At 38.7% G+C, this 12,935-nt stretch overlaps 2 protein-coding genes across 3 annotated transcripts; one reads left to right on the top strand and one right to left on the bottom strand.

The window, feature by feature from the left end:
- Nucleotides 1-221: 221 nt before the first annotated feature.
- LOC149037651 (adenosine receptor A3-like) lies at nucleotides 222-1,383 on the bottom strand. The gene has a single exon (XM_089187897.1). The coding sequence runs from the start codon at nucleotides 1,287-1,289 to the stop codon at nucleotides 432-434; it is 858 nt and encodes a 285-aa protein (XP_089044023.1). The 5' UTR covers nucleotides 1,290-1,383; the 3' UTR covers nucleotides 222-431.
- A 3,359-nt stretch (nucleotides 1,384-4,742) lies between these two features.
- LOC149037650 (serine protease hepsin-like) lies at nucleotides 4,743-11,677 on the top strand. 2 transcript variants are annotated; one of them, XM_089187896.1, is made up of 5 exons: nucleotides 4,743-4,874; nucleotides 5,158-5,233; nucleotides 7,093-7,284; nucleotides 7,892-8,047; nucleotides 8,768-11,677. In XM_089187896.1, exons 1-5 carry the CDS (start codon nucleotides 4,860-4,862, stop codon nucleotides 9,127-9,129), a joined length of 801 nt encoding a protein of 266 aa, XP_089044022.1. In that variant the 5' UTR covers nucleotides 4,743-4,859; the 3' UTR covers nucleotides 9,130-11,677. The 2 variants fall into 2 exon arrangements, with proteins under 2 accessions (XP_089044022.1, XP_089044021.1); XM_089187895.1 differs by having other exon boundaries at nucleotides 8,681-11,677.
- Nucleotides 11,678-12,935: the final 1,258 nt, after the last annotated feature.

Here is a 12,935-nt window from a genome sequence, read left to right as displayed (position 1 = left end):
ACATTTTGTGATTTCATGGTTGTAATAGAGTGGCAATTGAGCTGATTGGGATTCACTTTGGTCTGAAATAAGGATATACTTCGGATTTAGATCAAACTCGTTCGATTTTTGTAATCACGCGTATGATTTCAGACCAAATTGCACTCTACTTAGTTCAACTAGGTTATATTCCAAAAATTCCATTTCAGTTCATTAAAATAACGCTATCTGCAATAATCCATTTTACATTTCTTCTTTATTTCTAAAACACTGGATAAACGAAATATACGCCATGATGAAGGAACAATCCGAAATCCTCAAGGCAATCGGTCGCCGTCAAGGGGTGGAAGATACTGCATCAAACAGAAAGAGTATTATTGAGGCTTAGAGTATTATATAAGGCTTTTAAACTTTTAATAAGTTATGCAACTTCCTGTTTTCATTATTTGCATTTAAGTTCTGCGAAATATATTTCGCAATATGTCCTTGATAGATCGTCGGATGTCTCTTATTCTCCAGCAATAAATAACTGGATTTAGAGATGAATTTATAAACATTAGTGTCTGAGAGAAATAAAACAAATTTTTCGAAATTAAAAAGTCCTTATATATTTTTCTGGCAAGAAGAGTACAATAAAATGGCAAATAACAGGCTAAAAACACAAAATATACATAAAATATGCTGACCGCAGATTTCCTCAGCCTCGAGGCATTTGCCAAGTCACCATTCTGTGCTGCTTGTTGTACTTGTAAAGCTTGAATCTGGTTTGCATGGTGTCTAACTGCAAAGTAAAGTCTGACGCTTATAACAGTTATGAAAATGAAGCATAGACTCCAAATGATGATTGTGATATTGATAAGCTTTTTGATTTCATCGATCCAAACGTAAAAGGGTGGAAGAAGAGCACTGAACACCCATGCTGAAATTGCCTGACCAAGAATGCGCTTGTGAGTCACAAGTTCCTGATATCTAAGATGAAGATGAACGGCTAGGAATCTGTCCAAACTGAGAGCGACGATACCGAGGAACGAAGCGTTAGCGAGTGCCAATTGGATTACCCACAACATCTTTGGAAAAGTTTTGAAGAAAATATTCAAGTTCACAATGAAGAAAGGCTGAGCAATTAAACCAACAGCGACATCAGAAACGGCAAGACTAAACAGCAACGTTTTCAGAGGTTTTGGTAAAGAGGGAGTTTTCCTTATGGCTTGAATCGTTAAACTATTGAAAACGATTGCTGTAAATGCTGTGAAGGCGTTCACGACGATAATGATGTACTTTGAAGTGGATAGGGCTTCAACATTTGCCATTATGAACAATAATTATCTTAACCTGATCGTTTACGTGAAAAAATTGTACGGCAAACTTTCCCCCCACCAATTCTAAGCCTAATAAATTGATCCTAGAATACGACCAGGTGGTTAAAACGCTTTCTTAATTCGTCCGCCGTTTAATACATAACAAGCATTCTGTTGTCATCTGTTTTCTCCATATATCATAAAATTACGCGAGTACTTTGTGCTCTTGCGTATTTAGGGCAGTAATCTCCCCCGATTGCTAAAATTAAAGACTTGATATTAAAAACGTTTAGCCTGTAAATTGAAATTCTAAATAATTTTTCATTCCAAACAGTCTTATTGAGGTTGATAGCTGAAAGCTTGTTGGTTTGAATATGCATGTAAATGTCTAGTGCCTACGCCGAGCCAGATGTCTTAAGCTGCTTCACAAGGAGACAGAATGAAGGCTGACAACATGGAATACGAAAAAGTCCCTTCCATGAAATAGTATTACTCAATGTGTTTCCAATCTACTCAATCATTTTTTGTGATATTATCCCTCGTTTCGATCGCAAGTCTTTACTCCCCATCCAGATTGGCAACGAGACTAAAACAAGGTAAAAATAGACGAAGAAAAAGGGAGAAAAAAAGACGATATATATAAATAATGATTGTATTGAAAAAGTGAAAACAATTTCTACGACATAAGACTGATGAATTTTTTATAGATCGTCAAAACATGAATGATGCTGTCCACCAGGAAAGTGGAAGTAGACAGGTTAGTGTCACTTTTCCACATTTAACCATTTACATAAAAGGGAGTCCAAGTTAAATTGCACGTTTTTCTTTTAATTTGTAACAGATAACTGCTTTGCTGTAAAGTTAAATATAGAGCAACGAATGAACAACTTAATTTTTTTTCTCAGTGCTTGAGCGGGCGGTATTCTACAAATCCTTCAATCTGATTGGTTCTAAGAGCGGGCAGTATTCTCCCATCTGGCCCGCGCACAGCGGGCGGAACCCTATCCGTTGCGAGTTGAGTCGCGGGTACATCCCAACTTTTGTTGCAAGTTTTTATAAACATATTTTGTTTTGCCGGCTGAGCAGCAGCTTTGGGCTTAAGTTACGACCTATAGCCGAAAAAGAAAACTGAATTGTTAATTTCCTCCTCTCTCTCTAAAAACACAATTGGATTCGAAATTAATGTTGTAGTAACGAATGTTTTTACGTGGCCGAAAGACCGTTGGATATTTAATAATCCTTCACAAAAAATAACATAGAAAGTAAAACGCAAGTTTTGGCTGTTTTATGAATGGACAACAGCCGAATTCAGAGGAACATGAAGATTTCTCAAGGTAACGGCGCAGTAAAACTCGGCCACTGTGTTTGATGTGGCTTTCCGCTCAACACATCGGAAAGGATATCAGGGTAAGCTCTTAGTTGTTCACTCGAAGGGCGGCCGATGTAATTTCTGAGGCCTGTTTCACTGCGAAGACCGTAGTTAGCTGTGTTTGAGGTTTTATTACCGTACGTAAGCTTACAATCTTATGCCTGGTTCACACGTAGGATGTAACTGCAAATGCAAACGCTATCGCAAATGCAAGGATTTACACGTGAACTACCCCAACGCAAATGCAAATGCAAGCGACAACGCAAAGAATGAAAACACTTTCATTTTCTTTGGCTTGCATTTGCACTTGAGTTCGCTTCCTACACTTGTGAACCGAGGCAACTGAAAACACAACGCGTAAACCACAAGTTCAATCGTTTACATGCCACCACGGCCAGTTCAACATAAGATGGCGTCGACGTCATTTTTCGACAAAAGTTTTCCGGAATTTGAAAGATAAATAAAAAAAGCAGTCTTCCTTGGAAAGATGTGGTCAGAAAGTGGTTCTAAAAGACAGTAAGTTCTACAAAGGAATGTAAACATGAACAGCAAACACATCGTCGATGCAGTAATACGATGACTCTCGAACTATTTAGTAAACAGTTGAAGGATAAATACTCTCCTTAAAGCGGATCTGATGACCAGTAGAAGAATGGATGTCAGGGCATCGTCTGCAATGTTTTTCTTGGATCAAATGACAAGTAACATGATGTATCATGGCTGAGTTAACAAATCAGCGATAGTATCAGAAACTTTAGGATTCAGGAGCAGTATTTTGAGAGGTACCAGTAAAGATAAAGTTTTTCTCATCGCGTGAATTTTGTTGAACACAACAGCGGTGTAGGATATAAAGGCGTTCAAAACAAGAATGAGGATGTACGAAAATGTACGATCATTCTGTTGTCAAAAATAAAACTGTTCTGAGCGCTGCCACGGAGAATTTTACTATAAACTGACTTCCCGTTTTCGGACCGGAGATCGCGATCTTTATGAGGGAAATTTTTTTATCAGTTCGCCATTTTTTTGTGATAGTGAAACTTATGCAAACTTTAAGTCAATAATATAACCTAAACCTGTCAACTGTCATTTTCTATACTCAAAAAATCAAGGAAAAGGAGAGGCTTTTGCTCAGCTTCTTTGCGCTAATGCCTGGTAATATGCCAATGATTGACCTCACCTTTTTCAGTCTAATATATTTAATAAATATATGGCAAAATAAATGACCTTCGGCTTTAACCCTTGAACTCCCAGAGGAGATTAACATGTAACCTCTCCCTAAGATATCCACAAATCATCCCGCAAACAAGTAATGAGAATACTCAAACTTATCAGATAAAAGCTTCAACCTTGATCTAATATCAAATTTTTGTAGCTAATTTATAACGAAATGTGAAGCAGCTACAAGTGAGAATTAAAAATCAGATCTTGAGAGTTAAAGGGTTAATGATATATCAACCGGTTTAAGCTCAGTGTTCGTATATCGAAGTAAGGATTGTTCGATCACGCTTTTGAATACCTGTCGCAATTTTTCGTGTCACAAACTGTTTTATAAATTTGGTTTCGATGATCGAAGGGCGAACAGACCCAAATTTCTCTTTAAACACAGGAAACCTTTCGTGCCAACTAAGCCGTGAAGCAACTTCAGACTTGTTAAAATTTGCTCTCAATCATCCTTTCTAATCAACAACGATTATATTTTAGAGTATTAGAGCAATGAATACAAGAGGGCTCCCAGACACTTTTAACTGCTGTGAAATTAATTACACGAATTGAAGCAAATACCAGCGATGTTTTCTGGAAAAATAATTTTAAACTTCGCTAACTCATAAATCATTTCAGCAAAGCTTCCCTACCCTTTTCTGAAACGCTAGTTCATCGAGTCACTGTGTTTCACGCGTATTTCGCTCAGGAGCGTTTATTAGCACGTTACAGCGAACGAATCAGATTGCTTGAAACATAAGATAGCTGATTGAGTATATGAATATTCACCGCTACTACAATTTTTTCCATGCTGTGTCAACAACACGTAACAACCTTTGCTCTGGAACAAGGAACTTGATTGCGTGAAAATGTTTCAATGAATTAAAGCGTGATATTGAACATCATACCGACCCTCTTTGTAATTACAAAAGTTCTGTTCAACATCATTCCATAAAAAGAACAATCGATGGGAGCAAGATAACAGCGTTTTTGCCCACTTGCACGGTTTATAGATGGAGTCTCTCGTGGTAAGACATAATTTTTTCGATTGTTATGACCCGTAGTCAAGATTTGTGACAATTAATTTTTCAGTAACTTGGCCTCAGTCTCACCTCTACTATTAAGAAAAAAACCTAAATAGATAGATATATCTTTTTGTATCACACCATTTGTGTAAACCATTTGTATAATTTACCTCTCTATGCAAAGTCTGGTTTTGATTCTATAGTGCACTAAGCCTTTTTTTTCCGCCGAATGATTTAAAAACGGGAAATTACCTCATAATCTTTATTCCATGCTTGTTAATCACAGGTCAACAGGAAGGTCGCTGGAAAAGTCGAGTGGACTGTTTGTCTTGTGGTGCTAGTTTGTTCCTTTAATGGAAAAGGTAGGTTTGATATAGAAACGGATGTCAATAAAAGCCTGTATCTTTTGCAGAAAGTCACTTCAAGAAGTATTTCATCGAGGAAGGTCCTAAAAAATCAAGTATTGTGTAGCTAAACGCTTTCGACTCAAGAACTTATTTGCTGGGGATAAACTGGGCCGATTCTTATTGGAAAGGGGTAGAGATTATTTATAGATTACCCCTCTAACATGTTGGACAATAAACCAGTACTATTTTACAAACCTTAGCGGTGAAGCATTGTTCGAGACGAGAGTCTTTCCCAGAGAAGACAAAACTCTGGTCCGGCACAACCAAGGCTCAAACCTCGATCCTTTCGATCAAAAATTCAGCCCTTCCACGCTTTTAGTTGGTACATAGTAGCAAGGTGAATTGAGTTGAATATTAGCAGTTAATGGAAAACGGTCTTTGATATTAAAACAAAATCCTTTATTTGTTCGTAAGCACAAACACGTTTTGTGCCCAACTCAGGGTTAAAATGACCCCTAAAAGGACCAAAAACATATATATACCCAGTAACATAAACTGTATCACTATTGTTATCTCTTTGGAAGGCATTGGAAAATAAGAAATGAAAAACGGAATGACAAAAAAGGCAGTCTGGACAAACACGCAAGCGTGCGAGAAATACATTTTAGCCCGCTAAAATCTCCATCAAATTTTAGCACGCCAAATGCGCCACAATGCCCAACAAAGTGATTATAACACCTGTTTTATGAGCCCGTTTGAGACCCTCGATGGAATTTAACAAGCGTAAGGCTCGTACGCTGTTTCCTTTTGTATTGGTTATTTTGATCAGAACATAAATGATCTCTTTTCTGCACTGTAGGAGTATTATGAAAAGTTTAGAGAACTTTGTGTTCTTGTTTCTTATCGTTTAGAGGTTTGATTATGGTCGTGCATCGAGGTATATCGTTTTATTTCAAAGAAATTTGAACGGACCTTTAGAAAGCTTTACTGGCATGTACTTGACTAAAGCCGAAAAGTACTTGACGCGCGACGGAATATAGAGTCAGACTTGGTCGTTTTTATTACCGCTTGACCAACCTGCGACCTCTACTAAGACAGGTGGGCTTTGAATACCAACCCACGTATGGCCTTTTTTTTTTTTTTTTTTTTTTTTCATTTGCTAAACTACTCTAAAAGAACATATAGTGTCCGAAATTTTTTTTACATTCAAGTTACTTTTGCGGCTACCCTAGTTACCCTAGTTGCGTTACTAGTTACTTCACTAACGTGTATGATTTGCGTTTCAGTATCATGCAATGAAAATTTTTCGTCTCAAGTTCTGTTGTTTCGCTAAATACATAGCTCTTCATTTTAAAAGATCAATCGTGAGACACGTAGGTATAGCAAGGAAGCGTTAGGGTGTTGATTAGAATGGAAAAAAAAAACAGGGAGATTGTTCTGAGCGAGTCGCGCGTACTTTGGACGCTTCCGCCTACTGTTAGCCAGAAGAAATAGAAAGTAATGCAGCGTTGAATGTTAGTTTTACTAACTAATGTGAAATCAAGTTGGCATTTAGCCATATGCACCAATAATATGATGAAATGAGATATTTCGTGAAATGTCGTTAAGAAACGCTCGAGCGAACGATCCAAAAGCAACATGAATATCAAAAGCCGTATGCTATTCCCTTTGTTATTGTATCCGAGCACAACACGATAACGAGACCGTCTTTGATCGTTCCACCAGTCCGAGATAACGTTGATACCTTGAGATCAAATAGCATGGCAGTCGACAACCTCACATAAATTCCTGGTGTCGCTAACAACCTGATTATTGTGCGTTCTCTTTCGTCGACCGCTAAATTGCAAAAATTAAAATCTCTTTGTTCATTCTAGGTCAGGATTGTGGAAGACAGTTTTCTGATGACGCTACGGAAAATTCATCCAAGCGTATTATGGGAGGGCAAATTTGTCATGTGTCCCGCTGGCCATGGCAGGTAGCACTGATCTCAGATGGTGAACAAGTCTGTGGGGGGTCTCTGATAACCTCTGACTGGATTGTGACTGCTGCTCACTGTTTCGATAAAGGTATGTCATGACACATGCTCCTCTCAAACTCATTGATACATTCGTGGTTTTGGATCTAAAAAGAAAAAAGAGGCATAATGAAAAGGTAAAGGAAGTGAAAATTCCCTTAAGTCAGACCTTATTCCGATGTTCTAAGACCCAAGAGCCTTTCACTTCGTAAAAGTACTGTTCGCACGGGTGAGTCATGTCAAAGCACACTTTTAAAAAAATTATCATTTCAAAGTAAAATTACATTAAAAATCTCCCGAATTTATCAACTGCCATGATTTTAGGAAATGATAGGACACTGAGAGGTCTCTCAATACGGTTGTATGTTGCATAATCAACATACTCATTGCAATTGGAGAACTTATCACCTTTATTGCGACGGCAAGTCAAAATATTGATATTCACAAGAGTGTGATGATTAACTAGGTTAATTCTCTTGGAAGTTATTTGTGGCTAAAAAAGGAAAGGTGTCTGTGGCCACTCCACCTTGATTCCCGACCACAGAGGGCCAACGTTTCCAACACTGTATAGATATGAAAATCCATCTCACCGATCCTGATTTTTCTGCGACCTTATCAATCTCCATTTTGCTAACAAGGCAGAATTTCTTCTCTCACAGATGCTATCCCAACTCACTGGAGTGTTATAGCAGGTGAATGCAATTTAAAAGTGAATGGATCTCTCAAAAGAAGCTTGGAGATTTCTAATATCTATCTTCACCCACAATATACATCTAACGCACCAACGTACGAGTTTCCGTCGGACTATGACGTTGGTGAGTAGAATTTGAAGGAAAAAAACTAGAGAGCAGAATGGAATACAGAATTATATTTTCTTAAAGGAAAGCCCAATGATAACCAGGTCAACGTACATATGCAGCCTACAGAAAGTTCTTACATACCTGAAAGGGATATTCTTCTCAGGTAGAGCGCTGCAAGTGTGCCTCATACACAAGTTGGGTTTTTTAATTAGTTAGTTTTTAGTAAGACTAAGAGAGCATAGAATATGAGGAGAAGTAGATTAAGGATTATTAAAAAAGTCGAAAACTGGTGGAGGTAGGGGAGAAAGGGAATGGAAGTGTGCCATCATGTCCCCTTCGTTTATTAATAGACCTTGGCAGCTCGATTAGTGAGACATGGCCTGCACTGAAGAATAGAGGCTGTAGATTTTTATTTTTATTCGTTGAATTCAATTCAAATTCAACGAATACATGGATGACCTCTAAATTTGGTTAGTTTTCTGGCTTATAACTTTTTAAGTTGGAGGAGAAATAGCGGGGGGGGGGGGGAACGCTATGTTTAATCGAGCGGGTACTAATCATGTCTTGAGGGACAAAAGCTACACTAAACCACACAAAACTTTAGAAAGAACCTTGAGTGCATAGGTATTTTTATATTTTTTCCCTCAGCCATGGTTCTTTTGAAGCAGAAGTTGTTATTAACAAGCTGTACCTTTCCAATATGCTTGATGCCAAACGATGCACGTTTTCTCCCAGGCACTAAATGCTACGTTACCGGCTGGGGAAGACTGGCAACTAATGGCCCTCATCCAACGATGCTTCAGGAGGCACAGGTTCCACTCGTGTCGAGGGAACTGTGTAACAACCCGGAGATTTATAACGGCCTCATACATGAAAGGGCCCTCTGCGCAGGTTCAGCTGAAGGAGGAGTGGGACCGTGTCAGTTTGACAGTGGAGGACCGCTGGCGTGTCAAGAAAGTGGGTTATGGTACCTTTCTGGCGTCGTTTCGTGGGGAGTGGGGTGCGGAGAGCCCAATAAACTGGGTGTGTACAGTGATATGAGTGTTCTGATGGATTGGGTGAAAGATATGGTTGCTACAGACGCTAGTTTCATTTGACGAAGTAAGAATGAGATTGCCTCGCTAGAGAAAACAATCTATTGTGACGTCCAATCATCATCGCCTCACAACTCTTGTCAATCCGTGATCGGATCTGAGATAAGGCATGTACTAACCATTTATAAACTAAAACGCGATCACTTCACCGAAAACCTCTGCTTAAACCTTCGGTGTGTTCACAAAATGTTGATTCAGATGCCGTAACGAAGGAGGACAGGTTAGACAGCATCCATGGGCTTTCACTGGGGGAACCATTGTTGTTGTTGTTCATCTTCACTATTAATCTGCAGTTCAAACATAAGACATTTCTTTATTCACGGTAGTTAATACCATATTTACATATTTACAGGGCTCATTAAGCAAGTTTGGGATTTCAGAGCCTGTTTACATGAATGTGGGGGACCCCAGGTAGGTAAGGTAACCCGCCTAGCAGTGGTCGAAAAAATAGCCCACGTGAACATAAATCTTAAAAACCCGGGAAACCGGGCTGAATTTTTTCGACTAAAGGGGGCAAGTTTCTAAAAATAAAATGTGGTGCTGCGTCGGTGGGAGAGTGTAACAGATAATTTAATGTCAACAACTGAGTTGAAAACGTAAATTGGCCACCGTAAAGAGTGCATATGGCAGTTTGCGGCCTTTTCCCAAGATCTAGGCAGTTCAGAAAGCCGCAAAACAGTAGAACAAAAATTTATCTTCCAAATCGGCACTTCTAGTCCCCACAGCATCAACGAGCACTTTTCATTCACCTAATTTATTCTTGTTTTCTCGTCACCATATTCCCACCAATAGCGTAGCTCCATTTCCTGCATATAAATCCACACACAACCCACAATTCCTCCAATCGCCCTAACAAAGGGCTAACGCTCGATAAGTCAGCCTTTAAATTCTTTACGGTGGCCAATTCAACTCAGTTCTTAACACTAAATTACCTGAAGTTTTTCGAGGTTGTTTGTAATTAAGAAGTTTAAGATGTCACTACGGTGACGTGTTATAAAACGTTGCCGCAAAAACATAATGCATTTTCTTCAAAGATTTTGGCCAATAGCTCGATGTATTCACCGTTGCTGACGGTAAAGCGTCTTCACTTCAATATAACATGTGAATGAAGTGTTGAGCTCAAAGTAAAAAGGTAACTAAATAGCCGTCGAGGTTTCATTACTAGGAGGACGTAAAAATGGGTGTTTTCACGTTTTAGCTCTGCATTGGGACGGTTAGGAAATGTACAAAGTTTTAACACACTGGTGTTTCGTTAATTTTGTGCTTATTTGACCTTTTTGGAACATGAACACGACCCCGGCTAGGCGGGTTACCCTACCTTGGGACGTTTACATGACAGGGTAACCCTTCTCAGTAGACCGAGCAACCGCCTAAGCGGGTCACCCCAAATAAACGTGACCAAGATGAAATAAGAGATTATATGAACAGGAGTGTTACCCCACCTGGGCGGGTTACCTCACCTACCAGGGGTTCGCCACCTCCATGTGAACAGGCTCTCAGTCGTTTAAGCTTCTTGGCGTTACGCTCTAAAAGTTTGCTAACCTACAGGCGTCTTATAAAGGGCGAGTTCACATTAAGAAGTACGCGATCGTTTGTTCAATCGGCCATGTTTAATTTGGAGATAGAGGCAGTGGGTAAGAGGGTGGGGAAAGAGGAAGACTTCACTCCCCCACTCCTACCCCTCTCATTATTTTTGACCGTCGACCTCCCCTTGGTACAAATTTCTTTCTCTCCCCAGGCTTTCGCTGTTATTAAATTAAAAGATGGCGGCCATGATCTTCACTAAGGAAATACTTAGCGTTCGCTGGCATAAATTACGCCTGCTCTGCGACTAATAGTTTGCATGTTGAAGTATATTGGTAACCGCTTTACTAAAAGTGTTCGCTAGTTCGGAGTCGGGTGTTCTGGACGCTGATTAAGCTTTGGCGATGATCTCTGTGGCAGGAATGTGTTCTTAAGAGCTACACCGAAGTTCAGTCCTTTCTTTGGCTATCTCAGCATCATCTTTATAAGGTAACGGGTATCCAGTCAACCTTACCGTCTAGAGAGAACTATCGTGACTAAAGCGACGCACGAGTACTACTAGTGGCATACGAGTCCATACAAGTGACAGACGAGTACATACTAGTGAATACTGATATACATGAAGGAATGGTCAAAACATCGTGATCCACATCGGTACTGACTATAAACGAATACAAATTGGTCAATTGTTCTTAAAGCAAAAAGTGGTAAGTTACAGATTCAAATGAAGAAAAATTGAAACAAATTGAACCAGTTTACGATATATTTCGTTTATCGATAAAACTCTAGGTCTTTCATTTCCTTTTTTTCTTTACTTGTGTATCTTTTAGTGTCTTCATATGTGCAAGCGATTACCTTTGTGTTCTCTTGAGATGTGTTCTTTCTTCATTTCTGTCTTATTTCCAGCGTGATATAATTAAGTCAAATTTTATTTAGTTAAGAAAAAAATAACATCTGTTATCTGCAGGTCAAAGAAATATCTTGTGTATATATAAGAAAAGAAAAGAAAATAAAAGAGTGAAAGTGTGATGGGGTACCGTTTGGAAAATATTAAACAACCGTCCGTCAATGAGATCAGCGAAGGTCATGCGAGACCATCGATGGAAACAAAGGAAGTCAAAACAGAGTCTCCTACAGTCACTGCCTCGCTCACTTGGGAGCTATGAAAATTTAATCAGGTGGTAAATTTTATTTATTGATACGCGGAGATCAGTTACAAAGGCGTAAATGGAGATGAATTTTTCTTTGTTTGTCATCTTTGTTATTGTGGTTCACTGTGCCCAAGGAAAGCGATACCTACAATACATTGTAAATGATAAGCACAATCGAATAAGCGAGATCTTCGATACTTACTCCCGCTTTGCATCTTTTAGCCCTTTATGGTGTAGAACAGGTCGATTCAAAGACTTTACGCTTCCAATAGATATAAAAAGAGGGATTTTGACACATTTGAAAAAAACCTTGATTTTAAGGCAACTCATAAATTTAACCCTGATTTCAAGTCAACCTTGAAATCAGCCTTAATTTAAAAAAAAAAAAAAAAACATTTCTTGCACATTTTGGAGACAATCTTGATTTCAAGGCCACTTGAAAATTCACAGGTGAGTGATATTCACAATGTCTCACTCATGGCTTCTGAAGAGGGTTGTGAACGATTCTCTTGTCGCACCATCGGGGTGTTAATTGTTTGTGAGAATATTTTCAAGTATCAACGTTGTACCTTCTCGCAAAGAAGTCGTGATGTGCCTTGATTTGTTTTTCTGTTAAAACAGACTTATCTAAGCACTGTGAAAGAAGACTGGCGTGAGAACAGGTACCTGCTTTTTATTAGAAGCCTCTTTAAGACACGCTAAGTTATTTCAAACTTTCAGGGACAAGTTTGAAGAAAGACCGATAGAAACTTCAGGGAAAAATATGCCATATTTATTGATATTAATCGATTATTCACAGGCGCGCGCTTTTTCGATGAAACGTTTTTAAAAAAAAATTATTTTGTTCTTACAAAGACCTGCGCAACAACGTCAGAGTTGTTATGGAAACTTTTTACCATTAATTTTCACAAAATCGTTCACCGTTGAAAACTTATCTGATGCATAAGAAAAGGTTGATCCTTGAATAAGGCATATGGGTCGTGGGTTATAATTTTCATTTTCGATCAAAAATTTGCTTCTTTCAAAGCTTCAACTGTCTCAAAAACGACTTCACGAATTTCTCTTCTATATTTTGGCTTTGAAAGCACATGAACATTTATATGAAACGACGTAATCACTTTTTTTAAGTGAAAA

The sequence above is a fragment of the Pocillopora damicornis genome, chromosome 11, assembly GCF_964200805.1.
Source record: "Pocillopora damicornis chromosome 11, jaPocDami1.2, whole genome shotgun sequence".
NCBI classification, from domain to species: Eukaryota; Metazoa; Cnidaria; class Anthozoa; order Scleractinia; family Pocilloporidae; genus Pocillopora; species Pocillopora damicornis.
The sequence above is the reverse complement of the archived record's forward strand: the minus strand, read 5'-3'. Positions and strand labels throughout refer to the sequence as shown.